Below are 13,575 nucleotides of genomic sequence, written 5' to 3' on the forward strand. Positions count from 1 at the left end.
GTATTCTTAATGTGCAATAAAAAAATTTATTATCTTTGCGTATTTAACAAATATGTAAACAAAGTTTATCAATTAAAGAAAAATTCTTGTCGGCTGGGAATTTATAACAGGCTGGGAATCCTGTGGCAAGTAACTCACCTCCTGACTCCCTAAAGCCTGTCCACCATTTACAAGACACAAATCAGGAGTGTGATGGAATACTTTCCACTTGCCTGGATGGGTGCAGCTCCAACAACACTCAAGAAGCTCAAGACCATCCAGGAGAAAGCTGGATTGGCACCCCATCCACCACCTTCAAAATTCACTCCCTCCACCACTGACGCACTGCGGCAGTAGTGTGTACCATCCAGAAGATGCACTGCAGCAACACTCCAAGCCTCCTTCGACAGCACCTTTCAAACCCGCGACCTCTACCATCTAGAAGGACAAGGGCAGCAGATGCATGGAAACACCACCACCACCTGCAAGTTCCCCTCCAAGCCACACACCATCCTGACTTGGAACTATATCGCTGCTCCTTCACTGTCACTGGGTCAAAATCCTGGAACTCCCGAACAGCACTGTGGGTGTACCTACCTCACATGGACTGCAGCGGTTCAAGAAGGCAGCTCACCACCACCTTCTCAAGGGCAATTAGGGATGGACAATAATGCTCGCTTAGCCAGCGACGCCCACACCCCACAAATGAATAAAAAAAAAATCATAAAAAGGTGCACCATTAAGTAAATACTCTTAAAGTAAACAACAATTAATCATTCTGACTCTTAATCCTGCTCGATAAAAAGGATTATACAGTTAATGCAACAGACATGTTGTCCTCACAGAAGGGACATTTTATTCAAAGTACTGCCACAGTAAGAGATAAGACATAATACTAGATATATGTAGAAACAGGAAAATACTGATGCATATACAGGTGTTGGCATGACAGTTTGCAAACTACCTGTGACAAAGGAGGACGCATTGCTAACGGAGAAGGCAATGGAGCTGTACACCCAGAAGACAAGCACAAGTTCAGTAGCAAAGTAAATTTCTAAACAAGTTAGTAGCGGCAGTACGAAATAAATAAATAATACCACAAATAGGCACAATACATCTAAATGTATACAGCGGTAAGATTTATAAACAAAGTCCAGCGCTAGACTTACCCCAGCATCTGTGGAAATCCTATGACAAACTTCCACCTTTGGTCCAGGACAAAATACAGCTGCAAACATTTAACTTCCTGTATTTGCAAAGTCAGCAGTCCCATAAAAAATTAGCACAAAAATAACTAGTTTTACAGCATTTGCCATCATATGTTTTTAAGTTTTATATATGCAAACCTCTGCTGTGAAATCTTTATGCCATGTGGCAGTAGTTTCCTAAAGCAGAGATACTGGAGTAGAAATTCATCTTGGCCATTAGCAAAAAACCAGTGGCATTGCTTTGGCCGCCTGCTATAGGCCCCACTCAATATTCAGCTCCCGAATATTGGGCCAGGCATATAATGGGTGCTTTGCACTAACACCCAAGACAAATTTCGACCCCAACATCAGTGGCAAAGGCAACCGTACAGTATCATAGTGTTCATTCTTGCTGGTTGGCTCTGCCACTTTCTGCCAGAGTCCTGCATGCTCCACAACGGTTCCCCCATCACTTTCTCCACTCCCCAACACAAATTTTGATCAGTGGTGTGTGCACAATGATGGTGCTTGGCTTCTCCTTACCCCACCCTGACTGGGGAGGAGTTACCATGCTGGTACAGTAAGCAGCTGCTGCTACTGTCCACTTGTGCACTCTGGCACCTCAAAAAGAAAAGCTTCAGTGCTGGCGAGCCGACTAGCAGCTAACTGTCCCTGCAGTCAAGCATAGGAAGAGAGATAGGGCTCGGCTGTTTCACATGTTCTCCCAGTTAAAGGGCTAGTGAACAAAGAATCCATCCCATACTTCCCAATTCCCACAGCTATGCTTTCATACCTGCATGAACTGTGACTAATACGAATATAGTTTTCTTTCTGTGCAGTAAGTCACAGGTTCCTGACTCTAAAACACACTGTTCATGAACGTTTCCTGTATTACAGTGATCTCAGTTCAGCACACTATGCTCGGCCCACATTTATGCATAAACATTTACGAGATACATTTATAATACATAAAATCTTGCCATTCTTCTATCCCCCCTCACCAGTTCCATCATTCAACATTTAGCAGAACTGAACTACCGTTTCCATAAAGGAAGTGGCTGCAGGGTGGTTGGTGGGAATGTGACCACTGAGGCTGCATGGATTAGGAAGCAGCTACTGGAGAGACGTCATTCAGCTTGCTCACTTCCATCTTCCAGTTCGGAAGCTTCTTAGCAGACAGGTGCCGGCGAGCGTGTTTGGTCAGATGGTCACTCCTCATGAAACGACGCTCACACAGTGGGCACGCAAACTTCTTTTCGCCTGTGTGGGTCCTGCGATGGCGGGATAGCTCATCGGAACGCGCAAACTTCCTATCACAGTCTTCCCAATTGCAGCTGAAGGGTTTCTCACCTGTAATGGGATACACAGCAGTACATTTTTGAATATACATAATTTGCTTTAGTTCATTGAGGACATCTTATTTAAGAGCACATCCAAGATACCTGCCTCCATATTGAATCGAATTATGTCAATTTTCCCCTTCAACAATACAGATTTCAATAAGATTCTATACCATCATATTTAAATCCAGTTTGGGGCACGTCAACATCTGCAGTATGATGAATTACCTTTCTCATAAGATTACAAAAATTAGTTGGTTTATAAACAAGTGGCCGGTCACTTTCTTTGGTCCTACTGACAGAGTAATTGAATACACTGTATCTAGCAGGGCTTGGAAAAAAAAAGTGTAAAAGGACCCCAGCCACTGCATAGAAGACATTAAGCTTCCCCAATGTAAATGGAGAGTGAATCAGTGGGACAATTGGCTGCATGTCCTTATGCATCTCTCTGTTCCTAAGTTGGTATTAGCAGAACCTTGGATACATCTCACTCAATCGCTCTCATTTTCCTGAAGGATAAAAATTAAAACTTGATGCAAAACCTTGAGAAGCCCCAAAGTGCAGATAATGTACCTGTGTGAGTCCTCGTGTGGGCCTTCAAATGAGAACTTTTGAAGTAGGTTTTCCCACAGCCTGGATGATCACAGATATGACTGCGGTGTCGAGATACATCGACCTGGGCAACAATCTTCTGTACAGGTGGCATGAAGCCTGGAGCCGGAGCAATAGGAGAAAGTTTGGTACCATTTAGGCTACTGACAAGTGGTTTTGTATGCTTGACTGCAGACTGTGGCACAATAAACATCAGGGCACCTTTTGAAACTGGGGCTCCCATGAATACAACAGGTGGGCTCATGGTTGGATGTTTCAAAGCAGGGCTGCTTGTAGCGACTGGCAGCACTTGGCAGATGATGGGCATTGACCGCACACTGGAAGAGACTGGTGACGACACCAACATTGAAGTTTGCCGACTCCGAGACATGACATGAGGCTCGGAACTTGAAAAGAGAGTTTGTCCCAACAGCGACGTGGAATTGACAGTTGGTGCTAAATATTGGTTCTGATTTTTATCTACTATTGGTTCTTTATTGCTTCCATTTACTGTTTTGATTGAAGAAATTTGTTTGTGTGATGCACAATTTTTCATTCCACTTCCATTACTTTCCACTCTTTTCTCTTCATTTCCACCCGATGAATTTGTCCTGTGTATTAATTTCTGATCAGCAGAGGCCTGGGCCACTCTAGCTGAGTAAGAGCCATTTGTACAGGGTAATACGTCTGCAGTGTGACGAATCACACTCGTGGCTTGGGATCGTTGTCTTGTAGATACATTGGCTGGTTTTGCACTCTGTATGAATGTTATATCTGCGGACACTGGCAATGCTGCTTCAGCGACCCTGCTAGTTTGTCTGGATAAAGGGAGCTCCACTTTGGACAACACAGTGGAAGGGACTGGTATTGCAGGATGAACCATTTGAGATGCCTCAAAGGTAGGAGGACTATATGGTGGAGTTAGACACTAGGAACAGAAAAAGAAAGAGTTAGCATTCACTCATTGTCTCAAACAAATTGAAAACCTGCTGTGCAGGATAAGGTGTACATTTAAAAACGTAGCATGAGGTTCCAGTGCAGTATTGAAGAGCTCGACATGGTCAGCAATGCTATCTTTTAAATGAGTTATTAAAACGAGGCACCACCTACTTGTTCAGGTGGGCGTTAGAAATGCATGATACTATTCAAGAACGAGTAGTTGACTTGTCCTGGTGTCCTGCCCAATATGTATCTCTCAACCAACACCACAAATATCAACTTATCGCATTATTGTTTGTGGGAGTTGCTATGCACAATATTTCTGTTTCTCCACATTACCAGTGACTGTACCTCACAGCAATTCATTGGTTGTGAAGCAATTTGGGACCTGCTGAAAATGTAAGAGGTGCTTTCTTTGATAGTTACTTACAAACAGAGGCAATGTGTGGAAATCTTTAGAACCAGACAGTAAACTATCTTCAGGTTCCTCAGATACATCAGATGCCGGTGTCAGTGGTCTCAGCTCAGTATAACTTTTGGCGTCTGATTTCCAGCTGCAGCTCATTGATATGAGTGCTTCAACAGCCTCAATGTCACCTTGTTCTGTTCTGCTGCTCCAGGAGCACTCATTGTCCCAGCACGTTCTGAAGTCTGTCTCCATTATTTCCTCCTATTCAGAGAAAAACACAGGAACACTGCTAAGTTATAGATGCAGTTTGATAGGTCAGTCTACTTCCTTCCTTCCCTCCAGACTCCAGTCGTGCAAATAAATTACTAAATGTCAAGATTTTACTGATTCGTCAAGTGTTAGTACAGGATTGACCCTTTTGAGCCTCCCTCGTTCACCCCGCCAGAACAGCTTAATCACTGTAGCTTTGCTCTCTGTCTAACTCTCCAGCTCTCACCAAGCTCATCTCCAAGACCCACTTCCTGCTACCTCCACACCGGTCCAATCACCTTTCCTTGCTCCAATGCTTGCTGAAATTTTAATGGGCCCTTTTGCAAAGATCTTGTTCTTCTCCTCTATAAAAGATCCATCACCACCACCCATCCCTCTCAAAAACTAAACTATGGTCCCTCCTTTCTCTACAACTACCACCCCATAAAGTCATAAGGCACAGGAGGAGGCCATTCAGCCCATCAAGTGCATGCCAGCTCTCTGCGCAGCAATCCAATCAGTCCTATTCCCCCATAGCCCTACAAGTTTATTTCACTCAAGTGCCCATCTAATTTTCTTTTGAAATTATTCATCGTCTCTGCTTCCACCACCCTCATTGGCAGCAAGTTCCAGGTCATTATCAACTGCTGCGTAAAACAGTTCTTCCTCACATCCCCCCTGCATCTCTTGCCCAAAATCTTAAATCCATGTCCCCTAGTCCTTGTACCATCAGCTAATGGGAGCAGTTTTGCTTCGCCTACCTGTCATAATTTTGTACACCTCTAACATATCTCCCCCTCAAACTCCTTTGCTCCAAGGAGAATAACCCCAGCTTCTCCAACCTAATCTTGTAGCTAAATTCCCCTATCCCTGGAACCATTCTGGGAAATCTCCTCTGCACCCTCTAAAGGACCTTCACATCCTTCCTAAAGTGTGGTGACCAGAACTGGACACAATGCTCTAGTTGTGGCCTAACCAGAGCTTTATAAAGGTTCAGCATAATTTCCCTGGTTTTGTACTCAATACCACTATTTGCCCAACTTCCAGGAGAAGCAACTGAATGTTTTCCTTGTTCTAATTGTATTTTAAAATGAAATACAGAATGCAATCCAATACATTTACTGACATGTAACTTGCTTAAAGCTCCACTCCCCTATTTTAATTCAAATACATCAACTTAAATGGGAATTGTTTTGCTAGAAATAGGTCAAGGACTGAATTTCGAAATTGATACCCAAAATATTCTGCACACTCCACAGCAAAGCCAAAAGTTTAAAAGACAAGTCACTCATGGTCCTGTCTCTAAATTTCAAAATGATGGGATTGTCATCCTATGTCTAAATTTAGAAACCTCACTCAGTTGGAAGCCAGTTGAAATCATTGTGTGCCTCGAGAGCTCGACTTTCCCAAATGGCTGTACTGTGAGAAATGCCCGACAGTGCCACACCTAGCTCTGAATAACTGGCACAGTACTGGGATGGCTACCTCCCAGCCTGCAGATTAAAAGGAGGAAACACAGATCCAGCTCCTGAATGATATTTGTGTGTTTCTGACCCATGAAATTCCTTTTACAGCATTTTGTTTAAAAAAAAACAGAGCCAAGAACCCTGTGGCAGGAAGTCACTAGTTTAATCTTTTGGAGGCATAGGCTGGCCTGGGGTTGGGGGGGGGCGAAGCTTCTAGCAAGCCCAAACTAAAAAAGGTGACCAATAGCCTGATGTTGGCAAAATCCCTTTAATCTCAAGTTTGTAAAATATATGTGCTTGAACAAAATCCTTTTGCATTTATGATTCTATTCCAGTTCCCTCTTCCTCTCTGGCCCTTCCTTATTCACCCCACAGCAAAAATATTGAGAGAATGCTGATCTGCTCTTTGACCTCTACCAATGCTGTTAGAAGGTTCACGAGAGCAATTCAATCAAATCGTGCCCCCAACCCCACCTCGGTGGGGAGACACCCAGCTGGTATTTTGCCACAATCACACAACTGAGATAACAGAGTGCAGTGAGGTTGAGCACCATAGGTGGGAGGGAGCCCATGACTTGTGCAGCTACAAGTCTGGCCACGCCTTCATGTTATTGGGACATTTACCAATAGTTCACAACCGCTTTAGCTGCACAACCAAGAGATTGAAAGTACTATCGAAACAGTTATACTGTGACCCAAAAGTAAGCAAAGAACAAATGGAAATGTTTGTCACCTTAAAACAATTAAAACACCATCGGGTCCTGCTTCCATCTGCTCAAACTGCCCACAATTCCAGGATCATCCTGGAATGCCAAGACAACCCCCAGCTTCTTTTCTCGACTGTAAACCATCTTCTTAAACCCCTCTCCCCTGTCCTCTCCATCCTTGCCTCCAATAAGAAGCGCGAAGAGCTCATGGACTTCTTTGTCACTAAGATCAAGCTGCCTCTGCCATGTCACTCCCTTCCACTAGCCCACCTGGCCAAACTTCCCGCTGCCTTAGCCCTGAACTCGCATCTTTCTGTAGTTTCTCTCCTATCTCCCCTCATGCCCTCTCTGAGCTCATCTTGTCCATGAGAACCACCTCCTGTTCCCTTGATCAGAGTCCCACTAAACTGATCACCCAACTTCCCCTCCTGGTCCCCATGTTGTCCAATATTGTTAATGGTTCTCTCTCTTCAGGTGTTCTCTCGCTCTCCTTTACATCTGCCGTCATCACCCCTCACCTCAAAAAAACAATCCTTGACCCCACTGTCCTTGCAAACTACCATCCCATCACCAAACTCCCTTTTCTCTCCAAAGTCCTTGAACATGTTGTCGCCTCCCAAATCCATTCCCTTGTTTCCCAAAAGGCCATGTTTGAATCCCTGCTATCAGGTTTCTGCCCCAGCCACAGTATCAAAATAGCTCTTACAAAGGACATCCTAAGCGAATGTGACAAAGGTTAACTATCCCTCCTCATCCTTCTAGACCTGTCGGCAGTCTTTGACACAGTTGATCACACAATCCTCCTCCAATGCCTCTCCACTGTCATCCAGCTGGGTGGGACTGCTCTCACCTGGTTTCATTCTTATCTATCTAATCATAGCCAGAGAATCACTTACAATGGTTTCTCTTCCAGCTCCCGCACTGTTACCTCTGGTGTCCCCCAAGGATCTATCCTTGACCCCCTCCTATTTCTCATTTACATGCTGCCTCTCAGTGACATCATCCAAAAGCACAGCATTGGTTTTCACATGTACACTGACGACACTCGGGTCTACCTCAACACCACCTCTCTCGACTCCTCCACTGTTGCTAAATTATCAGACTGCTTATCCAATATCCAGTACTGGATGAGCAGAAATTTCCTCCAATTAAATATTGGGAAGCCTAAAGTCATTGTTTTTGTTCCCCGATCCATACTCCATTCCTTGGCTACTGACTCCATCCCTCTCCCTGGGAACAATCATAGATTAATCCAGTCTGTTCGCAACCTTGGTGTCACATTTGACCCACAGACGAGTTGCTGACCTCATATTCGCGCCATCACTAAGACTGCCTATTTCCACCACTGTATCACTCGACTTCATCCCTGTCTCAGTTCATCTGAAACCCTCATTCATGCCTTTGTTATCTCTAGATGTGATTATTCCAGTGCACTCCAGGTCGGTCTCCCACATTCTACCCTCCGTAAACATGAGGCCATCCAAAACTCTGCTGCCTGTGTCTTAACTCACACCAAGTCCCATTTCCCTCTCACCCCTGTGCTCCCTGGCCTACACTGGCTCCTGGACAAGCAGTGCCTCAATTTTAATATTCTCATCCTTGTTTAACAATCCCTCCATGGCCTCGCCCCTCCCTATCTCTGTAATCTCCTCCAGTCCCACATCCCTCCAAGATATCTGCACTGTAATTCTGGCCTCGAGCATCCCCGATTTTAAATCACTCCTCCACTGGTAGCCGCACCTTCAGTTGCCTCGGCCCCAAGCTCTGAAATACCCTCCCTAAACCTCTCCGCCTCTCTGTCTTGATTTCCTCCTGCAAGACACTTCTTAAAAGATACCTCTTTGACCAAGCTTCTGGACTCTGTGGTGTCATACTTTGTTTTATAATACTCCTGTGAAATGACTTGGGATGTTTTTAGTACATTAAAGGTGTTATATAAATATAATTTATTGTTGTTGTAAAACCTTTTTAAACAATTGGAAGCATGTGCAGTAGCAACAAATCTTACAACTATACAAATTGGGTGAAAGAGTAAATGGTGTGCTTATTTATTTTCATTCTGAATCCTTCAAAGGCTTATTTTTATTTTATTACAAAGATACATTTGTCTGAGGCCTACTCAATTTTGTCCTGTAATCCAACCTGAATGCTATATAGGTACCAAGAACATGTTAGTTAATCACATGTTACCTTGTTTTATAACAACTACTTTACTTATCTCACACCATTAACATAGAAAACATCCCAATGTGCTTTACATGGGGTGGCAGAAGTAAAAAAAATAAATAAAGGAGCCGTGGAGGACTGAAGAACGCAAGAGGATAAAATGCTGAAGGTTACAGCGATAGGGTCAGGCAAGAGAGGTGAAAATGAGAAGAAGGATTTTTAATTAAACATGTTGGGAAACTGGGAGCCCTGAGGAAAGGGGGCAGGACAGACCTAGTACACACAGGATAAGGGCAGGTGAGTTTTTGACTGGTTGGGAGTTTGTGGGCCAGCAAGGAGCACATTTGGGAAAATAAGTTGAGGTTGGCAAAAGCATGGCTATGGGTTTCAGTAGAAGGGCTGAGGCAGGTACAGTTGAAGCAGTAGAAATATGGAATCTTGGTGATGAATATGGGGGCGGCGGGGGTGTGGTTTGAAGCTCACAACTAGGTTGAACATGATACCAAGGCTCTCCATACTCTGGTCAGGGATGGCTGGGGAGAGAGAATGAGTCAGCAACAAAGGAGCTGAGTTTGTGACAGGGGCTTAAAACAAAGACGTCAGTCATTGCTATGGCTAGCTAGAAGAAACTGTGACTCATACATGAACTAATAGCCGACAAGCACTCTGACAACTCAACTCTATTACAACCTCTGTGCTAAGTGACAGAGAGGTTGAATGTTATCAAGATACTTATAGATGCTGAACCTGTATCTTTGAATGATGTCAGTGGGGCAGGACAGAGATGAAGGAGGAGCAGAGCCAAGAAAGAAAGAAAGACAGAAAAACTTGCATTTATATAGCATTATATAGCATTTATATTTTCATGACCACTGGACTTCTCAACGTGCTTTATCATCAATGAAGTACTTTTCCGAAGTGTAGTCATTGCTATAATGTAGGAAACCTGGCAGCCAATTTGTGCACAGCAAGCTCCCACAAACAGCAATGATAATCACCAGATAGTCAGTTTTTTTTATGATCACTGAGGAATAAATATTGGCCAGGACACTAGGGAAAACTCCCTTCTTCAAAATAGTACCATGGGATCTTTCAGCCCCTCCTGAGAGGGCAGATGGGACCTTAGTTTAACATCTCATCCGAAAGACAGCATCTCTGACAGTGTGGCACTTCATTAGTACTGCACTGGAGTGTCAGCTTGATTTTTGTGCTCAAGCCCTGGAGTGGAGTTGAAACACAGAACCTTGTGACAGGGAGGATGGATACTTAGGGGAATCCAGCAGTGATAGTACAGGGATCAGTGCAGGAGCCATGGCTAAAGATGCAGTGTCTGTATTCAGACAGGTAGGAGTGGTACCACATAACAGCAGCTTCATGGAACATGGCCAACTGTGTCAAATGATGTGGAGGTCGATGAGAACAGGGAGCGATAAACCACCACAGCCACAGTGAGAGGATAGTAACTACATGTTCAGCAATTAAATATTGAATGAATGTTAAGTTTAGAAGCATCAAATTCGCTCCCCACATTAAATAAAAATTGATGAGATATTTTTGCCTTTATGCTTAGTGCCTTGCAATCCAAAATTTACCTATCATTTCAATACATAAAATAACCGGTGTCAAATCGGTCACACAATTGCTAAGCATTGCCTATTTTAGATTACAACGCATCTATTTGCGTTGCACTTTCACAAGCTACAGGATATAGGAATCCTTAAACAAGCTTCATTTCCAGTACCTGCACAAAGTCAGGATGATTTTGCTTTTAGTTCAGGTCTAAGAATATTAACACAAGTGTGTGGCATATTTAGGTTCGAGAAAAAAAATGCAGACGTCGTTGTCAATGAAGCACGCCCCATATGTGCAATCTCCATCCCCCGGGCTGTACTCATTGGGCCAGCCGGAGCGGCTCTGCCCAGCCCAGTTCAAACCCCGCCTACAAGCTGGGCTTTTGCAGCGCCTGTGGGAGCGGCACGACTGGGGCAGGCACGCCCCATGTGAACGCTGCATGCTGAACCGCTGAGCGAACTTGAACCAGTCACTGCAGCGACCTTTCCCCCACTTTCCAAACAAGCTCCAACACATACACACACACAGCCTCCATTCCCCACCCCCGACAAACAGGCAGAGCATGCAGAAAATAGGCAAGAGCGTCACTCGCATCAGTACAAAGGCTTCGCAGAGAGCAAACCCGGGATAAGACGGTGCAGCCAGCTGCAGCAACAATAAACTTTCACCTTTCCACTTGGAATGGCATTCGATAGCATTTTACCCAACAACAAATTATCCTCAGTTTATCACTACCGAGGAGAAAGAGGGATGAAATCTCACAGTTACATTTCACAAACAGGATACTCCCGTTCACAGAGCACTGAAGGAACAACTTGGTTCTGTGCTTAGAAATAAAATATTCACATGTTGGTTCACCAAATGCAGACTATATATAGAGCCAGTAACATAATATCATAGAATTGACAGCATTTATTGAAAATAGTTCAGAGGCAAGAACGAAAAGATTTCAATAGGAAATACAGGCATTATTTTAAAAGTACAGAATGAATCCACTGATGTACTATTGTTAATTCACGTATCATCACAAAATGGATTCATTGATTAGAATTAGGAGGAAAGACACTTTATTCCGCTCGCAAAACAAGATGCAATTTAAAAAAAAACTCACTCTTAGCTTTCAGCAATCAAACCGATGAATTAAATGCAGACACACAAAGGAAGCTCAGGCTCCGCTACACTGTCGCCACTTTGCAGCGATTGCTACCAGCTCAGCAAAGCCAGCCCCGCCTCCCGCGCTCCATTCAGGTGGAGCGCCCACGTGGGCGGGGCCAGACCCGCCGAGCGCCAACCAATCAGACACAAAGGTGTGCTGGCCGGCGACGAATGGGAGGGCGCGGGCTGCGTGATCAGCGGCTGGTGGCTGGCATGATTGGGTTCTGGATACAGCGTGGAGCGCAGAACCCGGGATGTGTGAGGCTGCAACTCCGGGACTTGCTGACAAAATACATCCCCTTTCCTGTCTCACACTTACCGAACTTCGCAGACTCATCAGTCACGTTGCACTCTTGAAAGCAACAAAACACGCGCAATACTGAAATCGAATGAAAATTTAGAAGTGCAAGGAAAGCTGATCAGAACTTTCTGGGTCTCTCTCTCTCCTTCAATTTCTGTACTTGTATGTTCCATTTGATTCAGGCGAGTGAGATGAGAAGACTGCCGACAAAGATTAATATAAAAAATAGACAGTAAAGTGCCTCCCTGGAAGTGGTGGCTGGCGGTTCACGTAGGACGATTCACAGTCGAGTTTGGCCAAACAAATCCCACAAACTGGTAATCATAGTTAGTATGGTGCTTTATTTGGAAGTCCACAATCACAGGAGTAGGTATTACAGGAGTAGGCAGATAAAAGAAGACTGCATTTGTTGACAACGCGATCGGTAGGTGGCGCTGTTTCGGCACATGCGCAATAACAGCATGTGCCGCGAAAATGTCACAGCTTGTGACTGGAGCAGCTGCCAGGATTAAAGATGGCGCTGCTCAAAGAATCACACAGAGGAAACCTAATAAACACGTGCCCGGAGTGAGAGAGTGGAGCGGGCTGGGGAGAGCAGCGCGGGGGGCGGGGAGAGCAGCGGTGACGGCGGCGGGGGAAAAAGGGAGGGAGCGAAAGGAGGGGAAGAGGGATGGGGGGAAGAGGGATGGGGATGGGGTGGAGAGGAAGAGGGATGGGGGGTAGGGAAGAGGGATGGGGATGGGGGGAGGAAGAGGGATGGGGATTTGGGGGGGAGGAAGAGGGATGGGGATTGGGGGGGGAGGAAGAGGGATGGGGGGAGGAAGAGGGATGGGGATGCGTGGGGGGGGAGAAGAGGGATGGGGATGCGGGGGGGGGGGAAGAAAGGGATGGGGATGCGGCGGGGGGGGAGGAAGAGGGATGGGGATGCGGGGGGGGGGAGGAAGAGGGATGGGGATGCGGGGGGAGGAAGAGGGATGGGGATGCGGGGGGGAGGAAGAGGGATGGGGATGCGGGGGGGGGAGGAAGAGGGATGGGGATGGGGGGAGGAAGAGGGATGGGGGGAAGAGGGATGGGGATGGGGGGGGAGGAAGAGGGATGGGGGGAGAGGGATGGGGATGGGGGGAGGAAGAGGGATGGGGGGAGAGGATGGGGGGGGAGGAAGAGGGATGGGGGGAGGAAGAGGGATGGGGGGGAGGAAGAGGGATGGGGGGGAGGAAGAGGGATGGGGGGGAGAAGAGGATGGGGGGGAGGAAGAGGGATGGGGGGGAGGAAAAGGGATGGGGGGGGAGGAAGAGGGATGGGGATGCGGGGGGGGAGGAAAGAGGGATGGGGATGGGGGGGGAGGAAGAGGGATGGGGGGAGAGGGATGGGGATGGGGGGGAGGAAGAGGGATGGGGGGGGATGGGGGGGAGGAAGAGGGATGGGGGGATGGGGATGGGGGGGAGGAAGAGGGATGCGGGGGGAGGAAGAGGGATGGGGGGGGAGGAAGAGGGATGGGGGGAGGAAGAGGGATA

At 46.1% G+C, this 13,575-nt stretch overlaps 1 protein-coding gene across 1 annotated transcript; it reads right to left on the minus strand.

Annotated features, from left to right (window-relative positions):
• Positions 1-3: 3 nt before the first annotated feature.
• Positions 4-11,826, minus strand: LOC137364932 (Krueppel-like factor 10). Its single transcript, XM_068027810.1, has 4 exons — positions 11,717-11,826; positions 4,467-4,706; positions 3,080-4,025; positions 4-2,516 (listed from the first exon to the last, which is right to left on the minus strand). Exons 2-4 carry the CDS (start codon positions 4,695-4,697, stop codon positions 2,269-2,271), a joined length of 1,425 nt encoding a protein of 474 aa, XP_067883911.1. The 5' UTR covers positions 4,698-4,706; positions 11,717-11,826; the 3' UTR covers positions 4-2,268.
• Positions 11,827-13,575: the final 1,749 nt, after the last annotated feature.

Source organism: Heterodontus francisci, unplaced genomic scaffold, assembly GCF_036365525.1.
Source record: "Heterodontus francisci isolate sHetFra1 unplaced genomic scaffold, sHetFra1.hap1 HAP1_SCAFFOLD_1342, whole genome shotgun sequence".
In the NCBI taxonomy this organism is placed as follows: Eukaryota; Metazoa; Chordata; class Chondrichthyes; order Heterodontiformes; family Heterodontidae; genus Heterodontus; species Heterodontus francisci.

Excerpts from the sequence above, each read along its gene's own strand:
- LOC137364932 (XM_068027810.1), bottom strand. The coding sequence starts at position 4,697 with ATGGAGACAGACTTCAGAACGTGCTGGGACAATGAGTGCTCCTGGAGC. Across the intron at positions 4,026-4,466 it reads TCCACACATTGCCTCTGTTT|TGTCTAACTCCACCATATAG; the intron begins GTAAGTAACTAT and ends TTCTGTTCCTAG. Across the intron at positions 2,517-3,079 it reads CCACACGAGGACTCACACAG|GTGAGAAACCCTTCAGCTGC; the intron begins GTACATTATCTG and ends ATCCCATTACAG.